The sequence below is a fragment of the Mustela lutreola genome, chromosome 7 (assembly GCF_030435805.1).
Source record: "Mustela lutreola isolate mMusLut2 chromosome 7, mMusLut2.pri, whole genome shotgun sequence".
Classification (NCBI taxonomy): domain Eukaryota; kingdom Metazoa; phylum Chordata; class Mammalia; order Carnivora; family Mustelidae; genus Mustela; species Mustela lutreola.
Window position 1 is genome coordinate 79,934,464 of NC_081296.1, and position 23,498 is coordinate 79,957,961.

A 23,498-nucleotide genomic window follows, 5' to 3' on the forward strand; every position below is an offset into this window, starting at 1 on the left:
CAGCTAAAAAAATAAAACAAAACCCACCAAAGAATCTAACTCAATTAGGGGAGTTGTATAGGGGGTAATAACATTCCTTTGAAGCTTAAAGGAAGAGTTCCACAGCTAATTCTTCTGGATATACGGAGTTCAGAACCACTGAACAAGTCAACTGCAGCCTAAAAACAAATGAGTCACTTGTAATGAGCCTTTAACTAAATTTAAACTCAAACTCCAAAAGCATTCTATAGGCTTTTTGCCCTACTACAAATGTGAAAACACATAAAAAGATGGTCACTGGCTTGAGTAAATTATCTCTAGATAATCCAATAAATGCCCCACATATCTCAAGATCATTGAAAGACATTAACAAAACCTGTATATTAAAGGCTCTGAAAATTGTAATGTCTTCCCTGATAAACTTCTTTAAGATTTATTTGAGTGAGAGAGCAGGGGGAGGGCCAGAGGGAGGGATATGGAGAATAGCAAGTAGACCTCCCACCCCTCACTGAGCACAGAACCTGAATGCAGGGATTGATCCCACAACCCTGAGATCATGACCTGAGCGGAAAAACCCAGAGTTGGGCACTCAACTGACTGAGCCACCCAGGGGACCTTCCTTGATAAAATTCTTGTTCCCAGTTTACAACCCATTTGCCTCAGAGGTCAGACACTCTTTTTATACAAAATAACCTGTTTAACAATCTAGACTAAAAATAATCTAGTTATTTTTGGTGATTTAAAGCAAATTATGTTGCACCGTCATAATTTTCGTGAACTAGAATTCCTAGGAATTGTGAAATACACCAAAATTTGAGAACCACTGCTCTGGCTCAATGCTTCTCAAACTTTAATATGCACACGAATCACATGGGACCATGTTAAAGATTCTGCTTCCACAGGATCTGGGGTGAGGCTTGAGAGCCTCCTTCTCAATTAAATCCCTGGGTGGTTCTGCTCATCAGTGAACTCCATTTTGAGTAGCAAGAATCCAGACCAGGGCTCCTCCAGTCCGGCTGCACGTGAGAATCAGCTGGGTAGCTGTACAAAGTATGGATGTCCCCCTCAAGTACAAAGTATGGATGTCCCCCTCAAAGACCTTCATTTAATCGGTCTGGGATTATGACCTGGGCATTGAGATCTCACGTTTAAGTTCCCCAAGCGATTTTAATGGGCAGCCAAGCTGGAGAACCTCTAGAGCATAACTCATCATCTCAGTAGTCAGCTAAATTTAAATAGGGGAATTCTCAGCATAACTTAGGTCCTATATATAGCACCCAAGATGGAAACAGGGTTGCTAGCATGATACATATAAATATGCCTTGACTTCAGCCAGCAGCTCTGTTGCTCTACACAAACTGTGTTGGGACTTCTGATCTTCACCAAGTGACAAACCTCATCTTCAATTCCTTCGCATATCTAATGAGGATTAGACCCCCAGAGACAGTTGCATTAACAAAATAAGAGAATATTTGTGCAAGTGGTTTGGAGAGGACTGTGTCCTATCAACAAACAGATACACAAGTCTCACTTTTGCACTTGCTGACACTGCATATCACATATTTCACTTCTCACCACCAAAGCAAGTTGAAACAGATGTAAATGTGGAAGCACCAGCCTAGTTCAATTCCTAACAAAGTGCTTAATGATGCAGTTCTAGAAATGCATTGTGTCACACGCATAAAACCACCTGTAACAAGTGAAGGATTAGTAAAGGATTACCAGCCTCAGGGAAAAGACAAAGGACTGTCATTTCCCAGGGTTGTCAGCCCTGCCTTTCGTCATTAAATTCAGACATACTTAATGAAAACATGGAAGTAGATTCACAGTTGCAAGTGATCAACTCCTAAAGAGCTTTGCAGAGGACTGAAGGGAAAGAAGGATTTTAATACCAATAAAGAATAAAAACAAAAACCAAAAAAGAGAGAGAGAGAGCCAGAGGCACAGGAAGGAGTGGCATGGAGTTTTTTTAATTTGGAAGCCAAAAAGGTTACATTTAATGAGAAGCAGAGGTCATGTTAATAAATGCTCATTACGAAGCTGCTCTAACACAGAAGCAAGGGAAATACTCTGGGCTCGCCACCTACAGTCCCAATCAGAGTCGGCAGGTCAGTATAAATCTGAAGAACACCCACATGTCCAAGTTGTCATCTCAAAAGCTCTCATCCAGGGGAAATCAAAAAGTGAACCTAAAAGAAAGAAGCAGAAAGGTAAGAGAGGCATTCAAGGTTTTTAGAAATGTCCTACAATACTACAAGACAAGGTCCTAAATCCTTCAATCTAAATTCTGAACCCACAAAGACAATCATGGGGTTCCCAAGTTCTAGACAGTAGTGAAGTCAGGCTAGAACAACCAAAATAAAGCAAATATTTTTCACCGAACATTTTATAATGGTATCCATAAAAATGAATGTTCCAGGGGCGCCTGGGTGGCTCAGTTGTTAGGTGTCTGCCTTCAGCTTGGGTCATGATCCTAGGGTTCTGGGATAGTGCCCCACATCAGGCTGCTTACTCAGTGGGAAGCATCTCTCTCCCACTCCTCCTGCTTGTGTCCCCTCCGCCCCCCGTGTCAAATAAATAAATAAATAAATTAAAATGAATGTTCCAATCTGAATCCCAGGCACATCAAGGTAAAACTTATTAGGAGTTGCAGGTATGGGTTCTAACTCCAGGTCTGCAATTAATAAAGTGCATGATCTTCTCTAAGTCACTCTGACCTCTCTAGCTCCCAAACTCATAGAGGTGAGAGGAGCTGCAACTTAGCCTCAAAGGCTTTTCTGGATCGAGAAAGCATACAAAGAACTAAATTTCAGTTGGAAAGTAGGGGGTAAAAGGAAGAAATCAGGGAAGGAAAAAGTAAAGAAAAATTCCCTATCTTGAATTTAACAAAGGACCAAAATAGAAGAAATAATTTCATTTTCATTGCAAGATAAGGTTATTTTTGGCAAGAAGAAGGTGGAGGATAACTCCAAGGGAAGCAGCCACATTGCTGCAGGCCACACGAGATTGCGATCTGTGCCTAGTGAGACAGAGCGCTCTCCCAGCAAACCCAGGCTTCCTTTCTAGTCCCTCCAGGAGTGCTGCTGGCCTAGTGCACTACAATACAGGTGCGGCCAGAAAGTGACTCCATAGTCTTAGGGGCGCCAATATTTCCAGCCATCAGCAGCCATTTTTCCTGCCATTTGCCATTAAAAGACTGCAATCTTCTTTGGGTGTCATGATTTGAAAAAAAGCTTGGAAAACACATCCTTTCAGAAGTGCTGGGCTACCCTGGCAGGTAAGAGGGCATCACTGTATTTTGCCTACTAGTTCTGGTGATCTGCAGATTCTAGCAACGGAGCTTAAAGGAAAGATCTTATTAGACTTCTAGCCAGAGTGCTTTTATTTTACTAACAACAGTACTCACAGAAATGGTACGGAATTGTAAAACATTCCTACATCAGAATTATAAGAAAAAGAAAGAACAAAAAACAAGGAAAGGAAAGCGTTCACAGTGCCAACCAAGAACAAACAGACCTATTAAAACTCACCTACTTATACTCCATCAAATTTCTTTTTTTTAAAGACTCTGTTTTTTTAAATTAAGTAATCTCTATAGCTAACATGGGGCTCGAACTCACAACCCAGAGATCAAAAATTGCATACTCCATGGATTCAGCTAGCCAGGCATCCCACTCCATCAGATTTCTTAAAGCAAACTCCCTGGCTACAGACTATGTACTATGAGTGCTTCAGTTCTAATAGCCAAGGTGAGAGCAGACACACAAGGCCATTTCAGTGAGAAGCCTTAACAAAGAATTATAAAAGAAATCCTCGTTTAGTACAAAAGTCAAGTTTTGAGCTTCTCAGTATTAAAACAGTTAAATAAATCTCACATACTGGGGCTGGTCGATTTAGAAGGCAAAATGACTCATGGGATTAAGACTCTTTGATAGTGGTTTTCAGAAAATTCTATTCAACAAAGATGTGCTCCCTTCTTTTAAGACAAAACTACATTTACCAGATAGTATTCTAAAAACAGAGGATCTAGGTTTCTTTGAAATGTTAACTCAACAAAACTGGACTATGCAACAGCTCAGAAGAATGCTTCCACTGCAAACCAGGGGATAAAGGTTTTAGGAAACTAATAAAATTGCTTCCCATGAGACCGAGACATGCAAAGTGGGAGACACCTACTGAGAAAAGTTCACATGACTCCTTCAGTCTATTTCACCCATGCAGAAAAGACCATGCCATCTGATCAATCTGTTCTAATCATCTTAAAAGAAAACCAAGCACAAAGCAAAGTTAAAAACAATTGTTCTCTGTATAGATATAAAAGACAGGGTCATTTCTATTTGGAATCTACATTCTTCTCTAGCAGTGTCTCTATTCAGACACCAGCACTAAGCAGATACACTCAAATACTAATTTTCCTTCAAATCAATTTCATCCTGGATATCTGGTCACCCAATTAACAATGAAATTAGAGAAAATGTGAATCAAGACCATTCTGCAGAAATTCTAGGTTCCGAACTCAATCTGAATCATAATTTCAGAAGGCACAGATCATGGGTTTCAAAAGATGGCAGGAGCTTTTTGCACATGAGCTGCTGTGAGCCTCTCATTTTATAGATGAGGAAGTGATAACCTGGTAGGTTAACAGATCTGTCAAGAGCTGTGCTGTCTATGACTGAAGCCACCAGCCATACGTGGCTATTCAAATTTAGTTAAAATTAAGTAAAATTAAAAATTCAGTGCTTCAGGTGGTAGAATATTCGACTTTTTTTTTTTTGAGCATTAACTTCATCTCAGAGCTGTAAATTCAAGCCCCATGCTGAATGTAGAGATTACTTAAAAATAAAACCTTTAAAAAAGCAAAACAAACAAAACTACATGACTAGTGATTACCGTACTGGATGGAGCAGACTTATAACACTTCCACACTTCTACTAGCAAGCACTGAGCCTATGTCATCCTCTCTAGATAAGGTCAGGTCTCCTGAGCTGCATTCTCTTGCATGTCTTCTGACCCCAAGATGACTGACTTTGCAGACATTTATTTTAACTTACATATATATGTAATCTCTATGCCCAATCTGGGACTCAAACTCATGAACCCGAGATCAAGAGCTGCACGCTCTTCCAACTGAGCCAGTCAGGTGCCCCACAGAAACATTTTAAATAGCCTACCTTCATCTTTTCTTATCATCTCTCCTAAGTTTCTCCCATTGAAAAAATTTCAGTTTAATATTTTTAATGAAAACCTTTTAACAAGACGTAGATATTCATCATCCAAGTCTCCGAACATAATAGAGGAGAAGGAATATAAATGTTCAGAATCAAAATGTCTGTTATCAAGTTCCCACTCGGTCACTTACTAGCTCCAGAGCCTAGACAAGTTAATAAAAATTTCACCAGGGTTGGAAGCCTGGCTGGCTCAGTCAATGAAGCATGGGATTCTTGATCTTGGGGTCATGAGTTTGAGCCTCATGTTGGAATGAGTATATTTTGATGGGTAGCTTCCTCATGTTGGAATGCTGGGTGAGATTTTTTTTTTTTTAAGATTCATTATTTTTTTTAAAGATTTATTTTAGAGAGAGATGCTAGTAAGGCAGGGAAGGGCAGGAGAGGGAGAGAGAAACCTACTCCACAGTGCAGAACCCAATGCGGGGCTCAATCCCACAGCCCTGAGATCAGGAGCTGAGCCGAAACCAAGAGCTAACACTTAACCAACTGCATCACCCAGGTACCCCCTTCACCAAGGTTTAATTACCTATGTGTAAAATGAGACTACTACTATTCAACTACCTCCCTCACAGGGTGGGCAATGAGGATCACATGAGTTAACATTCTGGGAGTGTGAGTCCCATAAGCCTAGTAATGTGATAACTATAAAACATTTTATAAATGTTAATCTAATTTTGTAAAAGATCTTACACAAACATTGTGCATTTTGTTACATATGGCCACATTAACTTCCCACCCCCTGTGAATGGATGATGGAAATCTGGTAATACAGATAAAAAGCAACAACTCATGAAAAAAAAGAAAAAAAGAAAAGCTCGACTGAGGATCCACACAAATGGCACGAATCGTCTCAAATACAATGAGAGAACTATCACGAATTCTAATAATCACGGGATGTAGCAGCTTTAAGAGACTGATGGGCATCTAGGCCAATTCCCTCATTGTGCAGACAGGGAAACTAGGCCTCAAAAACAAGCTTATGTGTCCAATCAACTAGTTAAGAGAGCAAAATCTACAATGCAAGTTTTCCAACTTCTAGTCTCATACTTGCACCCCACCCTACAGCCCTTCATACGAATTTTTTCCTTGGCTCCTTTCTTCCACAGCATTTTCCATGCGTTAGCATCCATGTAACTAATGACTTAGCTATTTCATAGCATTTTCTTAGGGCTGAAATTATTTATTCATACACTCATTCAACAAACATGCACAGTGACTGTTAGCCCTGTGCTAAGCCTACAGAGAATTCAAGGGTTCAGTGGGAGAGACAGGAAAGCAGATGAACAATTTCATTAACTATTGTTAAGTGCAGCATTAAAGGTGTACACAGTGGGCCCCAGAAGAAGTCCTATACAACTTGGGAGCAAGGATGACATGGAGAAGGAATCATGTGAGCAGCAATGATGGAGAAATAACACAAGGAATTAGGGTAGCAATGTACTTCATAACAATACTTGATATATTTTTTAATGGGTAGCTTTAAACAGACCAAATACAAAATAGAGCTCAATCACTAATTAGTCATTAATTAGTGGCTTTTTTAGTAAATAAAATAAGCAGACTCAGGGTTTTAAGAATAATGGCTTAAAGAATTCATCTCCCTCTCCGATTGGAGAAAAAGGGGGTAGTGAAAAAAAGATCATACCATGTGCTTAGCTCAAAAAACATTCCTCAAATTTAAAATAGTTCCCTTTTTGGGAACTTATTTGGTGGCTAGAACTAGTTCAACATAAGATGAAATGTCAAAGATAAAGTGGAATAAAAACTGAACAGTTCCCCACAAATAAAAAACTAAAGATTATTACTAGTGGAGGTCATGTTGGGAGCAAATAAGATCTAGAATGAACCAAAAAGGGAACTCCTGAACTGACAAGATAAGAAAAGAAATTAAAGGGAAAAGCAGTGGGTCTCCACGCACTTGAGGTCGTAACAAAATCCGTAGGCCACTTTCAGGTTGAATGACCTTTTGTGCCTAACTCCACACTGCCCACCTCTGGTGAGAATATAAAGCAACCCCCAACCAGCATCTAAGCCCACTTGGACCTCTGCTGCCCTCAGGTGACTAGAAAGAAACTAGATTTTATCACAAATCTAGTTTGGTGGTTTCCCCCCACAACTCAACTTTTCTTTTGCTTTGTAGTACATTCTCGGCAAATGAAATTACAACCCCACTAGGTGGCAGTAGAGCCTAAATAATAATATTTAGATTCCCTTCCACAGGTAATTTTCTAGGCCACCACACAATAGTACCCCCATATTCATAGTCACTGCAATCAATCACAGGAGAAGCAGATGACCCACCTTCTGACCTGTCAGGTCAATAGTAGTCTAGCACTAGGTCACAATGCCTACATCATTCCCTTACTTTATCTCATCACATAGGCATTCTATCATCCCACATCATCACAAGATGGGTGAACACAGGACAGTAAGATATTCTGAGAACACATTCACAAAACTTTAATTACAGTATAATATTATAATCGTTCTATTTTCTTAGTAGTTACTGTTGTTAATCTCTTACTGTGCCTAACTGATAAACTGAACTTTACTACAGGTATATATATATATATAGGAAAAACACTAGTGTATGTAGGGTTCAGGACTACTGGTGGCTTCAGGCATCCACTGAGGGTTTGGAATATATCCCCACAGATAAGAGGGGACTACTGTACTTTACTGATAAAAAAATTCAAAAAGTCAACAGCAATTGTTTGTAAATCACCCTGTTTGTCAGAGTTCTGTTCTGCCCAGCCCTGTCAGTCCCCTTGTTCCAGCCAGGATTAAACACTATGAATTTTTAAAGATCTGTGGGAGAATGGCCTCCATTATAAAAACAAAGCAACACTAACAAGATTTTTAACATGAGCATTTGAACATTTGGCAAACAAAACTCCCTCCAGGCTGAGCACTGAGCATATTCCCAAGCTCAGCTTGTCCCTTTGTGCCTGGTTCACTTTTCCTCAAATCCAGGGGCCATGTATGTCATCAGGAATTTTCCTTCCCAAACTTTGACACTATGTAGTTATGTCCCTCTTCTCCTCAATTCCCTTCAGAACCCCTTACATAAGCTGACAATCTTTGAAAAGAACTTCACAAAGAGACATGAAGAAACAACAGGAAATATTTAGATACTATGTAAATGTTAATATATTCAAATCTACTGAATTTCTGTGTCATACATTCATTCAAAACAGATACACAGCCACCTAAGTACCAGACACTGATCGGCAACTCTAAAGCGCATGAGGAGCGTTTCTTACTTCTGCATTTCCATTTTTATGATAATCTAAAAAATATCATGGGAAGGGCACCTGGCTGGCTCACTCGGCAGAACATACAACTCCGATCCCAGGGTCATGAGTTCAAGCTCCATGCTGAGTGTGGAGATTGCTTAAAATAAAGGGATCTCAAAGTAAGTCTCATTTAAAAAATAAAAGTACACACACACACACACACACCCTATCTCGTGAATTTACTCTTGGCCCTTGGGATAGCCACCTATATAAACCAGTGCTGCCAACTGAGCGGCTCTTTTACAGCAGGATGTGTTTTCAGGAGACCACAAAGGCTGAAGGTTGGAAAAGGCTATGTTAACAGACCTAGGTTTTACATCAGGTCTGGGTGAAAGAAACTGTCATGAAGCTCAGGTCTTACAGCAGAAGGAAGGAACAAGGACTAGAGAAGGACTCAAAGGGAACTTGAGCTGAATCTACAATGTCTAATCTGTTCAAAACACTTTTTTTTTTTTTTAAGATTTCATTTATTTAGCAGAGAGAGAGAGAGAAAGTGCAAGCACAAGCAGGGAGGGGAGAGGCAAAGGGAGAAGGAGAAGCAGACTTCCGCTGAGCAGGTAGCCAGACACAGGGCTTGATCCCACCCTGAGCTTAACCAACTGAGCCACCCAGGTACCCTAATCTACTCAAAATCTTAATTCCCCGTAGTGGTTGGTTACATTATTCTCTGTACTTTTCTGTGTTTTTTAAACTATCATAACAAGAACAATAAAGAATAATTATGAGAGAATGATAACTTTTTAAACATTTCTTTAATACTGAAATTGTCAAATACTTTGAAGTAAACAAATGAGCAAAAATGGGGTATAAAAAATTTTTTTGAAGTCAGACTGGATTATCAGAATTTCTTATCTATGAATGGAATGAGCAAACCTATCCTCATGAGGTTATTCTGAAAATAAAGACACAGAACAATAAGCATTTAAAGTCTGACCCATGGTGAGCTCTCAGTTAATTTATTTGCTTCTCCTTGAATAAATTTATCTTTTCAACTCAATGCCATTTTCTTTTGATCTGCCTTTTTCAGAATGGCCGCTGGTTTTAAATGTCATCCCCCAATTCATGCAAGAGCAGTACATTACAGATGTTTATTCTTTTTATACCCAACCTTCAATGTACTTGGCAAGTATGGAGAATGTTCAATCTGTTTTGTTCTACCTTCTAAGTTGGTATAAATATTGACAGCTCACTTGGAAATTATTTTAAAAGTGTTTTGGCACACTACACACATAGCTGGGTTAGAAGCACATAAGAAGGGCAAAAAGATGTTATGTTTAAGAATTAAAAGCAGGACAATGTAACCTATGTCAAATGAAAGATCTCAGTGAAAAACCTTTTGGGCAGTGTCCCAGAGAGAAGGATTTTTCAATGAGCACATGCTCTAAAGAATGATTTAACACTGTAATCTGGCACTGGAGGATTTTGCTGTACCTTGGGCCCGTAATTCCCAGTGTAACAGGTGGCTGTAAGTTGTTAATATGGTCTGCAGTACGCAGTTCCTGCTGAGCCTGCTTTTTTGTCTCTGTTTTTGTCATAATTTTGAAATACTGAGCTCTCTGCAGCAAAGTCCTCCTCCAATCATGACAGTCCTAGGAAATCATTTTCCATGCTTTGGTATCTCCCTGAGCCTAGAGAACATCCTTGAATTGTTTGTTCTGTTCCCTTCCTAAACACACATGACTCATCTAGAAAAAATAATTTTAGTAATCTAAAGTAAGGCAGTTAGACCTTAGGACCTTTCCAGCAAGGTTACTATCAGAGAGCCCAAAAGTGACTCATGAGGTTTGTCAAATGTAAGGTCAATGTTGATTTGGTTTTCTAGCTTTGCTCAAGGAGTTATCATTCTCAGACACCTTGTCTGCTGCTTCCGCTCCCAAAGAGCACATAGCTCTCTTTTCTGGACTCCCACAGCACTGTGTTCAGACTCCCACAGCACTCTGTTGTGGCTTTAACTATGCCGAATTTTAACTGGTGTGTTCATAGGCCTTCTCTCCTACTATCCTGGTAACAAGGCACTGAATGGCACATAGAAGGGGTGGTAAGGGGAGGGACGGGGGACAACTCAAGTCCTGATCAGGTGTCCAAAGAGCTAAATTTTATTAGAATGGTAGAAAGAGGGACACCTGTGTGGCTCAGGTGGTTAAGTATCTGCCTTTGGCTCAGGTCATGATCCCTGGGTCCTGGGATCAAGCCCCATATCCGGTTCCTTGTACAGTGGGGAGCCTGCTTCTCCCTCTCCTTCTGCCACTCCACCTGCTTGTACTCTCCCTCTTAGTCAAATAATTTTTTTTTTAAAATAAAGAATAGTAGAAAGAAGTACTTCTCAAACTTTTTCACTGAAATAAACCATTTCTGTTAACTTGCCACTACCAAAAATGAAACCTTACCTGAATTAACAGAACTGTTTTTGAGGCGATTATCAATAATAGAAAGAACTCATGTAACGTAATACCAGTTAACAGATTCATTCATGCCAAAACTGATGTAGAGTCCTTGTCATGTTACTGCATACACTTTGTAAATGGTTGCTAATTCACGTGTTATATTACTAACTAGTACAAAAAATGAAAGAATTCTTTTTTTTTTTTTAAGATTTTATTTATTTATTTGACAGAGCTCACAAGCAGGCACAGAGGCAGGCAGAGAGAGAGAGAGGAGGAAGCAGGCTCCCTGCTGAGCAGAGAGCCTGATATGGGTCTCAATCCCAGGACCCTGGGATCATGACCTAAGCCGAGGCTTTAACCCACTGAGCCACCCAGGTGCCCCTAAAAATGATAGATTTCTAAGTAGTGACAGAAAGAAGAAAGAAATTCTTCCCCCAAAAAAGATAACATTTCCTAAAGCTCTTTCTTTATCTGCCACCCAACAGCAACAACACTAAATTTTGTAGTGGAAAGGCACAGAAAAGAGCACATTCATCATCAGTAAGCTAGGTGGGCTACTAGAAGAGCACTAAGCCAAGAGCACCACTGTCTAAGGCACTACTTTGCAACCACTTTGCTGGCCACAGAAGGCCTCTGTTTTCTCATATGCAAAATAATAAGGTCAACATACAGCTTGGAAAATACTCACATACTTCTTAGAGATTTAGGATTCTGCTTGGAAGGGAGGGATAAAGCGAAGGGCATATCACCCCTGAAAGAGAGGCCAAGCACAGAGGGCTTCTCAGCTATGTCAATGAGAACAACTCCAGCTCCACTGCTTGTTTTATAGACTGAGATTCTACGTAGGAGTTTATTTAGAAAAAAAAAAAAAAAAAGGAACTCTACTGTGAATAAAAGGAAAATGACAAATGAACCAAATGACATCTCATTGTAGATTTTAAAGTCTTCTCCCAGGCCAACCCAAATTCCCCATCTATTTCCACTTTAGTACACACATTATTAGTAAATGGCCACAGTCATTCATTCAGCATGTACTGGATAGCATATGCACCATATAAGGTATAAGCACTAGACTAGTTACAAGGGTGGACAACGGCCCCACAATTTAAGTTATCTGAAATCAAAATCAGAAAAAAATATGGAGCAAATCTCCAGGAAGAACCTACAGTTTATGTCTCTTCCAAGATCTTAGTTGTTTTCATGGAGTCATTGATGTAGAAATTAATGTATTAGCTACAGGCAAACTTATTTTCTGTTATCTTAATGATTTGCAAAACAGTGAGAAGGGAAGGCAATGACCAAAAGAGGCAGCACTGATGAATCATGATGATATTATGCATACTTTGCATTCTGACAGAAAATTCTGCAAGTGTCTTATCAGCAATATGGGAACCTTGGTAACCATAATCAAAACCAGCCACACTCAATTTCTATTCCTAAAATCAACATTATGGGGCAAGGGATATGATCAGTACTTACATTCTTCTAGTCTCCTACTCCCCAATTAAGTAAATGGGAATAATTCAGCCAACGAAGTTCATTACAACAAGGTGCAGGATGGTACTGGCAAAGAGAAAATCAGCAAAGGCTCGCTCTGGGGAGATGCCTTGGAAATCTGCCTTGTTCTGTGGGTTGATCTGTATCCTGAGGCAAACTGCACAAGAAGCAAAACATGAAAATGATTATCTAGAAATATAAAACACATATACTGCTAATGAACACACCCCTACCCTATGTTTCAATAATTCTAATAGTAATGATACGTAAGTGCATCCAAAGGAACGATTCCCATGAGAGCCCCAAACTAAAAACACTCTAAATGTCTCTGAACAGTAAATGGGGTATAATTATGGCATATGCACACGATAAAATACTATACAGCAGTAAAAAAGAACTTCAAAATATGGATGCATTCCACAAATACAATGTTAAGTAACACAATTCAGACACAAAAAAAGACACGCTGTATGATTCCATTTATATAAAGCTTAATGCGAGGCCAACCAATCTATAGTAACACAGACCAGGATAGTGGTTTTTATCTTTCAGAGGAGGAGGAATGACTGTGAAAGTGCAAGGAGGAGGCCTCTAGGTGCTAGAACAACCTGTAGCTTGCTCTGTGTGCTGGCTAGATGGGTAAATTTAGGAATTCATGATTGTACACTTAATGTTTTTATGCTCTTGTTAAAGAAAAAAAGTATGACTTCTCAGGCTAAAAACCAAAAGCTTACTCAGAAAAGATAGATATAACCAAAATATCTTCAGAACTATCTTATCTCCCGATTTCAGTTTCTAATTATACCTCAATTGGGATGCAGGTGAGGAAGTTACAAAGGGGCTGGGCTAAATGACACAATGTTGTAAAACCGTGGATTACTTTCTAATAAAATGTGTATAATATTGGATAGCACACAGTATAAATATAAGATTGCTTATCTATGAGGACCTCATAAATATAAGGTTTGATCTTAAAGTTCTAGCAGTTGCTCCTCCCAAAAAATGCAAGAGACCTAAACTATATAAACTTGACCAAGAACTCTCTCCTGCCTCATTCTACATCCTTGAAGATGCCAACCTGATAAATTCACTAGCCATGGTCACCATTTGAGACGAAAAGCAAGCTCCAGGAATACAATTCCCCAAAATGTCTTTATGCCTGTGTTAAATAATTATGCCACTTAAGAAAACCCAAATTTGCTTCAGGCTAGCATCCGCTCCATCACCAACCAAGAAAGAAAATGAACTGAGATCTAACCCAAAGATCAGAAAACTACCAGACCAGCTCTCCAGAGGCCATCACCACGGCAACAGTTTTCATTATGCTTAAGCATGTAAACACTGTGGAAACACCACTGATCTTTTCAAGCACCTGGACCCTTCAAAATAATGAAGGACATTGACTGAAGCAAGGGCAACCAATTAAAATCCTGCCGTGGAGAGTACACACTGGTTCATCCACTTGGGAGAACTGGCAATATGCATTAATATTTAAAATGTTTTTACTTTTTGAATAAGGAATTTATCTTACAGAACAAAGAATTTCTAACAGCATGTTCATAAAGTTGAAAAAAAAAAAGTAAAAACAGTCCAAATGTCACTAAGAGAATTATTTCAATAAATTACACTAGACATGCAATGAAATCCCATGCAATTATTCAAAAAAAAAAAAAAAGAAAGAAAAGAAATTCTCTACAGCAAAGATATCCAAGATATATTAAGTTAAAAAAAAAAAAAAAAAAAGACAAAAAAATCATTCCATTCCAGGGGCACCTGGGTGAATCAGTCATTAAGCATCTGCCTTCAGCTCAGGTCATGATCCCAGGGTCCTGGGATCAAGCCCTGCTTATGAAGCTCCCTGCTGGGTAGGAAGCCTGCTTCTTCCTCTCCCACTCTCCCTGGTTGTGTTCCTTCCCTCTCTCTCGCTGTGTCTGTATCAAATGCATAAATAAAATCTTTTTAAAAAAATTATTCCATTCTGGGGCACCTGGGTGGCTCAGTGGGTTGAAGCCTCTGTCTTCGGCTCAGGTCACGATCCCAGGGTCCTGGGATCAAGTCCTGGGTCGGGTTCTCTGCTTGGCAGGGAGCCTGCTTCCCCCTCTCTCTCTGCCTGCCTCTCTGCCTACTTGTGATCTCTGTCAAATAAATAAATAAAATCTTTTTTAAAAAAATTATTCCATTCCATATTTCTCTTAAGAAAAAAATAGGTATCATTATTTTCTCATTTCTTTTAGTTGGAACCTAGGAAAAATTTGGAGAATGAGATACCAAACTATTAACAGTGGCTACTGAGATGGAGATTAGGGATAGAGTAGTGTTTCAGGAATTTTAACGGAACAAAAGAGAAGCTCCCCATGAGGGTGAATAAGGTAATGAACTGAGGTGTACGGTTACCGTGGTCAGTCACCCAGCTTATTTTAATGACAACATTAAGAGACCGATGGAGATGGAAAAGACCTTCGAGTTATAAAGACCAACACCCATTTTGATAAATAATGCCCAAGAGGAGGTGGGGGGTGAGCATTCTGGGGGAGGCTGCATGATCACCCGGGAAGTTTTCCAAAGTACACTCACCACTTCCCGAATCTGACAAGCATCCCCAGGTGGAGAATTACAAACCTTCCAGAACCTGTGTTACTGACAAGGGTGTCTTATTCCTCAGACACACTGGGATACAAAAATGGCCAAGAACATCTGTTCAAAAAGCTCCTCCACAAATGATCCTTCATTATCTCCCTAAACACTTCCAAAGATGGAAATTTACTATCTCCTAAGGTAGCTTGCTTCATTTAAACATCCTAATTTAATCTATCTCCTTAAATGTTCATTCATCCAGCATAATATTTACTGAGCATCTAGTATGTGCCATGCATCATCCCAGGTACTGGGAACATGGCACAATAACAAGAGTCTGGCTCCCAAGAATCTCACACTGTAGTAGAGAAAAACAAGTAAGTAAGCACTAAACAAGGGAAGTATCACTTAGTAATAAGTGCTGTGAAGAAAATAAAAGAAGGTAATAAGAGAGTGACCGGGAAGCTATTTTTATCTGGTAGTCACAGAAGATCTAAGAGATGTTACTTAAGACCAAAATCTGAAAGATAGGAGACAACCATGCAAAGATCTGGGGCAAGAGCATTCCAGGTAGCAAGAACAATCCTGACATATTCTAGGTATAGGTCAGACTAACTAGACTATAGCGATCAAGAGCAAGAGGGAGACAACGGCCAAATCCTGTGGGGTTGTGTAAGCTTCAGGAAAGAGTCTGGAAGTAGTCTAAGTGCAATAGAGCATTTCAGAGTTTTGTTTTTTGTGGGTTTTTTTTTTTTTTTTAAGATTTTACTTGTTTATTTGACAGAGAGAGATTCACAAGTAGGCAGAGAGGCAGGCAGAAGAGAGAAAGGGAAGCAGGCTCCCTACTGGGCAGAGAGCCTGATGCAGAATGCGATCCCAGGATCCTGGGATCATGACCTGAGCCAAAGGCAGAGACTTAAACCCACTGAGCCACCCAGGCACCTGAGCATTTCAGAGTTTTGAACAGATGAGTAAAATAATTTGAATTATAATTGTTAAGGTTGCTAGAATTGCACCAGAGAATGGTTTATGGAGTTAAAGGAGCATAGGAACCACTTAGGAGCTGAAGAGTCATGTAATGGTAGTAAAAACAAACAGAAGTGAAGAGATACAGACTATATTTTGGAGAAGACAGGGCTTGCTGATGAAATGGATGTGACATAGGAAATAACAGAAATAAGGGATCAATGCTTCAACCAGCGTACTGACTGATGAAGAGGCAGATGGCTGGGCAGAAAGATTCAATTTGGAGTTTTATGTATCAGACATCAAGTGAAGATGTCAAGTGGGCAACTGGATTTACTAATTTGGAATACAGAGAATGGGTCAGAACTAAAAACGTAAATGTAGTAAATTACAGTTATATAGACATTATTTAAATTCACCTACGGAAAAAAAAAATTAGAGACCAGAGGAGGTCTAGCTCCATATCCTCAGAGTGCAAAGCACCCAGCACAAAGAGTAGGAAGGAAAAACCAATGCGGTGAGAAGGAACAACCAGGAGTGCTATAAAAGCCTCAAGAAGAAAGTCCACACAGAAGACAACAGCCAACAATATTAAATGCTAAATGCTGCTGGGCATTCAAGCAAGGGGAGGAAGATGGCCATTAGGTTTGTCAAGATGGTAAGTGTAGTTGAGCCAGAGTGGTGACAACAGACCACCACAAGAATGGGGTGAGGAATGAATGGAAAGTGAGAAAGCAGAAAGAGCAACTAGACTATTCTTTCATGGTATTCTCTGAGGATTGGAAAGAAACAGAATGGCAGCTGGATGGGCATCTAAGACCAAATAAACACTTTTTATTTTGGCAATATCATAGCATGCTTGTACCATGGGCATGATCCAGCAGAGAGATATTAATAATGCAGAATGGAAAGATGATCGCAGAGGTTGAGTCCCTGAGGAAGCAAGAGAACATTGGTTCTTCTACTCAAGTGAAGGCGTTGGCATTGGACAGAAAAGGGACACATCAACCATTATCAGGGGAAGTAAAAGAGTAGAGGTACAGGTGCAAATGAGCTGCTATATGACTTCTCACTGGGAAGATGAAAGGATTCCTGTCTACCTTTTTAGTAAGAAATTAAAAATTAAAATTAAAAAAATAAAAAGGTAAAACAAGATTATCAACTGAGAACAAAGGGAGAGAGGACATATGGAAAAGTCAAAAGAACTTATGATGCATATTTTGGAAAAGCTAAGATATTAGAGAATTATTATAGGACCACTGGGCAAAGCTGAGTGTCCATTTGTATTCCTCTTTTCACCAATACTTCTCCATCACAGCACTATAGCCAATTATCTGTTATCTTCCACTAGATTACAAACTCTGGAATGGCAAAGACCATGTCTGTATGTCTCACAGCTCATCCTCAGTACCTTGGCAGAGAATCTGGCACATAATTGCTTAGTATTCATTTACTTATTATAGATGCACTCACAATTTAATTTTTACAGTGTTAAGCAGTTAACAATGCAGAGATGAAAAGACAGCCCCTATCCTCAAAGGGCTGACCTTCCAGAAAACAGATAGACACAAAAACAAATACATCGCAGTATCAACGTGCCACACCTCCCTCTCTTCCACCCTCTTTTGCCCCCGACAGGTAAAACATATAGGAAAAAAAGACCCAGATCTGCTGGAAGAGTCAGGGAAGGGTTCCAAAAGGAAGCAGCACTTGAGCTGAGTTGTCTAAGAAGTGAAGGAATTTCCCAGGCAGTCAAGCCAAGGTAAAAATAGCTTAAGACATCACAGTATCTTCAGAGAATACCAAGTTAACTCAATAAAGCAGGGGTATAAAATATAGAGGAAGCAGAGGTAAGAGGTGAAGCTGGAGATAAGAGCCTGGTGTCACAAAAAAGATTTTTAATTTTTCACTGGGAACCACAAGACTGTATTTCCACAGGGAGAGGCATGAGCAGATTTGCAAGTCAAATCAAGCCTGGGGAAGGAATGAAGAAGATTATAGTGGTCTCGACAAGAGGTCCTGAGAGCCTGAGACACTGAGGATGGAAAGCGAGCAACAGCTATGGAAGATTTATAAATGAAAGATTTATAAACAGGACTCTCAGGCACAAGGTTAGCAAACTTCCAATCTCTTGGATAGCAGTTATGATAGATATTAGGGCCCATAAATCCGACAAATAACGTCCAAAGAAATGCTGGACCCCCAGTCCACATGGCCCAAAAGCTCCCATGAGAGAAAAACACTCTGGATTAGGCGTCCTTGCCTTTCAAATTCAAACTGCTTTCGGATTTGTAATTTGGAAGAAACAAAACTTTTTTGTTGTTGTTGTTGTTTCTTTTTAAATCCAAAAAGCTTGGATGCCTAGGTCGGTTAAGCACCCAACTCTTGATTTCAGCTCCAGTCTTGATTTCAGGGTGGTAAAATCCAGTCCCACATCTGGCTCCCTGGTCAATGAGATTCTCTCTCTCGCCCCCTCCCTCTGCCCCGCTCCTCCTCTCAAGCGCACATGCTCTCTCTCTCTCAAAAATATAAATTAATTTTTTAAAAATCCAGAATTAGGGGCACCTGGATGGCTCAGTGGGTCAAGCCTCTGCCTTCAGCTCAGGTTGTGATCCCAAGGTTCTGGGATAGAGCCCCACATCAGGCTCTCTATTAGGCAGGGAGCCTGCTTCCCCCTCTCTCTCTGCCAGCCTCTCTGCCTACTTGTGATCTCTCTCTGTCAAGTAAATGAATAAAATCTTTAAAAAAATAAAAAATAAAAATAAAAATCCAGAATTGTTTCTTATAGAAAATAAAATAGACGAAGTTGTAAAAATGACTTAACTGATTTCCAGATCAAAGACTTATTTAAAAAACAGTCTTCGTGTTTTCCACTTGTCTCTCCTAAATAGCACTCTGAATGAGCAGAAAGAGGGATTTCACTTAGGTAAAAAAGGAAACTAGAAGGGCTGCCAACACGGGAATGTTACTCTACCAAAGGGACAGATGTCCTCAGCTAGAGATATCTAACCATAAGATAAACAGTCTGCTGCTAAGGAAATCTGAAATTTGTCTCTTAAAGCTTACTATACTTTTCACTGTTGATCCACAAAAAAAAAAAAAAAAAAAAAAAAGATTTCTCAATGGCAATTTTCTATCTCTGGCTCCTTCTTAAAATCATGGTAAGTCTCCCAGCCATAAGGGAATAGAAGAAAATAGATCATTTCCACTGAGACCAAATAACACCAGGCTTTTTAAAAGTGTTATTGCATTCTATATGGGTTAAAAATACACTGATCAATTTTCAAAGAGCATATGCTTAATTAACACATGCAGAAGGAATGTAAGAAAAAAGACTGCCAAAAAGAAATTAGGAAACCAAACTAAATAACTTTTCCCTCCAATTCATCTAGTGTAGGCTAACACCAATTCTAAGTCTCTCCCTTACTCAAATTAAAAAAAGAAAAAAAAAAAGTTGGCAGGGGCGGGCTTGGGAGGGGAAGACGCCTGGCTGGCTCAGTCAGAAAAGCATGTAACTTTTGGTCTCAGGATTGTGAGTTCAAGCCCCATGTTGGGTATAGAGTTTGCTTTTAAAAATAAACTTTAAAAATAAATAAACTTTAAAAATTAATAAATTTTTTAAAATAAATAAAATTAAGGGCGCCTGGGTGGCTCAGTGGGTTAAGCCTCTGCCTTTGGCTCAGGTCATGATCTTCGGGTCCTGGGATCAAGCCCTACAGCAGGCTCTCCGCTCAGCGTCTGCCTGCATCTCTACCTATTTGTGATCTCTGTCAAATAAATAAATGAAGTCTTTAAAAATTAACTAATTGGGGCGCCTGGGTGGTTCAGTGGGTTAAGCCGCTGCCTTCGGCTCAGGTCATGATCTCAGAGTCCTGGGATCGAGTCCCGCGTCGGGCTCTCTGCTCAGCAGGGAGCCTGCTTCCTTCTCTCTCTCTCTGCCTGCCTCTCAGTGTACTTGTAATTTCTCTCTGTCAAATAAATAAATAAAATCTTTAAAAAAAAATTAACTAATTAATTAGATTTAAAAATTTTTTTAAACTCCTTAGATGCTTCCCTATTACCTACAAAATAAAATCCTTGGCCTGGCCCTGTCAAAGCTCTAGCATCCAGCACTATCTAAACCATCCTTATCTCCTACAATTCCCATTCTCCAGCTCAACAGGCCTCCTCCCTTCTCTTCCAACAGGACACAAACCACCAGAAAATGAGAAACCCAGCACCATAAACAAGTACAAGGCTTCCCTTCCCAATAATCACAACAAATAAACTCCAAATTTCAAAATTTCCCATTAACACATTCCCTGTTGAGCGTCTGAGCTAACAAATGGCACAAGAGTTAGGACCTAGTAAGGGCAATGCTGTCAAAAGAAATGCAAATGATACCCTTTGATGGTTAACTATGAATTGTCATAAATACTTCCTTTCCTGAAGCAACTTTCATTTCTCTGGCCTAACCTGTTATCTAACAGCTTTGGAAATCCCAATCCCCCTTACTGACTCCACTATTACTGTGCCCTTTTAGACATTGTCTTCAAAGACAAGCTAGGACTTTCCCACTGGGGAGGAGGGAAAGGAGTCTGCCAACTCATTTTTAGCTACAACAGCCTCAAAAACAAGACTTGGCATAAGAAAAAAATTATTTGGGGGTGCCTGGGTGGCTCAGTGGGTTGGGCCTCTGCCTTTGGCTCGGGTGATGATCTCAGGGTCCTAGGATCGAGCCCCACATTAGGACTCTGCTCACGGGGAGCCTGCTTCCCCTCTCTCTGTCTGCCTCTCTATCTACTTGTGATCTCTGTCTGTCAAATAAAATAAAATCTTTAAAAAAAAATTATTTGTTAAAAAAAATCTTCTGGCTTCATCACACTAATAATTTACAACTGTAGTCCACACCCACTCTTCAGTAAATCACACTCTCTTTTGTAGCCCTGAGAAGGCTTTTTTTTTTTTTTTAACAGAGATCACAAGTAGATGGAGAGGCAGGCAGAGAGAGAGAGAGAGAGAGAGAGAGAAAAGCAGGCTCCCTGCTGAGCAGAGAGCCCCATGCGGGACTCGATCCCAGGACCCTGAGATCATGACCCGAGCCAAAGGCAGCGGCTTAACCCACTGAGCCACCCAGGCGCCCCTGAGAAGGCATTCTTAACCTTAAAAGGCTTATAAAGCCAGGGTGACTTCAGTAAGAAACTTTTCAATCAACTTAGGCCCCACCCATTCCTAACCTTGCAGACATGGAAGACAAAATCGTCAAACAAAAGTCACTAGAGGTTCTCAAAATTCCTTCTCCAGTTTGAACAATAAAATTCTTAGTCTCAAACAGTCTGGGCAGGGGGAGTCATGGGGAGTGGGATAGGAGGTCAGGAATCTGGAGCAAAAAGGGTAGTGTATCTATCTGGTGTATACGACCATAGTAACATTTGAATTCCTGATATCCACAATGCTGCCACAGAGAACCAGGTCTTGGTCATCTAGGACAAAACTCAAAGATCATAATGAAATATCCAATTAACAGGCTAGTGCACAAATTATTAAGTCCTTAGGCTTATTTTAAGTTCTGAGAGAGAAGGCAGAGTACCTTTGGTATGAGTCTGAACTAGTATTTATGTAAAAAGCATCCTATAGCTCTACAGACAAAGAACCACTATAAATGAATAATTCTAAGGCTGTATTTTGTCTGTGCCCCCAACTAGACTATAAACTCACTGAAGACAAAAAACACAAATCTGATGCACCCCCCAAAGCTAGTACCTTGTATTAAGACTCAAAATACAATTGATGGTCTGACTTATAACAATCACACTGGAAGAAAAATGAGTTATGCTTGTTCTCAAAGTCAGAGGGAAGGCAATACCAGTGACCAGAAAGGCCCATCTGGTGGCCACCTATAAAGTGGACTGGCTATCTCTCACAGGCCAAGCCTGAACTTAGCATTCACTTGAGTTCCTACTGGGCCAGAAAGGTCAGATTTTGGCAAAAAAATTTATGGGACAGGGGTTCCTGCATGGCTCAGTGGTTAAGCAACTGCCTTCAGCTCAGGTCATGATCCCAGAGTCCTAGAATGGAGTCCTGCATCAGGCTCCCTACTCAGCAGGAAATCTGCTTCTCCCTCTCCCACTCCCCCTGTTTGTGTTTCCTCTCTTGCTGTTTCTCTGTCAAATAAAATCTTTAAAAAAAAAAAAAAATGGGGTGCCTGGGTGGCTCAGTGGGTTAAGCCGCTGCCTTCGGCTCAGGTCATGATCTCAGGGTTCTGGGATCGAGTCCTGCATGGGGCTCTCTGCTCAGCAGGGAGCCTGCTTCCCTATCTCTCTCTCTCTGGCTGCCTCTCCGTCTACTTGTGATTTCTCTGTGTCAAATTAATAAATAAAATCTTTTAAAAAAAATTTATGGGACAGTCAGCTCTTACTAAATATGGCAGTCTACAAGGTATCAAATGCTGGGATTCAGAATAATACTGCTAAAATAGAGTTCTGTGAATAAATATTGAGTTCAGCACAGAATAAAAGCTTCATACACATACACACACACACACACACACACACACACACAAAGTAGGAGGGATGTTGGGGTGGCTCAGTCAATTAAGCATCTGCCTTCGGCTCAGGTCAAGATCCCAGAGTCCTGGGACCCTGCCCCTCATCTGGCTCTCTGCTCAGCAGGAAGCCTGCTTCTCCCTCTCCTATTCCCCTTGCTTATATTCCCTCTCTCGCTGTCTCTCTGTCAAATAAATAAAATCTTTAAAAAAAAAAAAAAAAAAAAGGTGAGTCAACAAGCAAACCACCTATGTATTTCTTACGCTGTTCACAGAATCGTTTCACTAGCGGTTAGCAGTGATGAGGCTGAGGTGAGAGAGATGCTTCAGAGTTGGATTTTCCATTTTAAAGGTCTCCCAACTTTAAAGGTTATGTTAAGGCTAAGTGAAAAGGGAGTTTTCCTGGACCAATATGAAGTGATGTGGATCACCAAGTTGAACAGCGACATAAAGAGGGTTTCTCCAGAATTCCGGCTGTTTGACACTGGGCTTGTGGCAACCTTTCTGAGCCTCAGTTTCCCCGATCACAAAAGAGGGCAGGGCAGGCTCCTCTCATAACTTCACATGACGGCGATCTGATATAAAGGAGGGTGCTGTGGGAACAAAATCAGCGCACCAAAGTAAACATTGTTACTGCGATTACGTATAGAATCATTACCCGCTAGGATGAAGCTCCCCACACAAGAGATGAAGCCCGAGAGAAAAGAGTTGAAGGGGAAGGTCCCCACGAGGAGACAATAACCGAACTGCAGCGCTCCGGTCAGCAGTATGTACAGGAGGTACGCGTCAAGCAACTTCAGACGCTGAGGAGTGGAGCTCAAGTACTCTTCTAAGAACCGCGAGATGACCGACACTACCGACGCCGACATGACTACACACTCAGTTCTTCGGCCCGCGATCCCCGAACTCCCGTCCCAACGACGACCACGCCGGATGTAGTCTTGGCGCCTGCGCACCGCTATAACCCAGCTCCACCCTCCCCGATTTGCCTCTTTGCGCAGGCGTACACGCGGGCCAAGGCGCGAAACAACTAATGCGCAGACGCAGAGTA

At 40.5% G+C, this 23,498-nt stretch overlaps 1 protein-coding gene across 1 annotated transcript; it reads right to left on the bottom strand.

The window, feature by feature from the left end:
• Nucleotides 1-1,930: 1,930 nt before the first annotated feature.
• On the bottom strand, nt 1,931-23,403 carry DAD1 (defender against cell death 1). The gene is made up of 3 exons (XM_059181614.1): nt 23,106-23,403; nt 12,367-12,541; nt 1,931-2,168 (listed from the first exon to the last, which is right to left on the bottom strand). The coding sequence occupies exons 1-2, from the start codon at nt 23,314-23,316 to the stop codon at nt 12,411-12,413; spliced, it is 342 nt and encodes a 113-aa protein (XP_059037597.1). The 5' UTR covers nt 23,317-23,403; the 3' UTR covers nt 1,931-2,168; nt 12,367-12,410.
• Nucleotides 23,404-23,498: the final 95 nt, after the last annotated feature.

Excerpts from the sequence above, each read along its gene's own strand:
- DAD1 (XM_059181614.1), bottom strand. The coding sequence starts at position 23,316 with ATGTCGGCGTCGGTAGTGTCGGTCATCTCGCGGTTCTTAGAAGAGTAC. Across the intron at positions 12,542-23,105 it reads GGGGAGCTTCATCCTAGCGG|TTTGCCTCAGGATACAGATC; the intron begins GTAATGATTCTA and ends CTTCTTGTGCAG.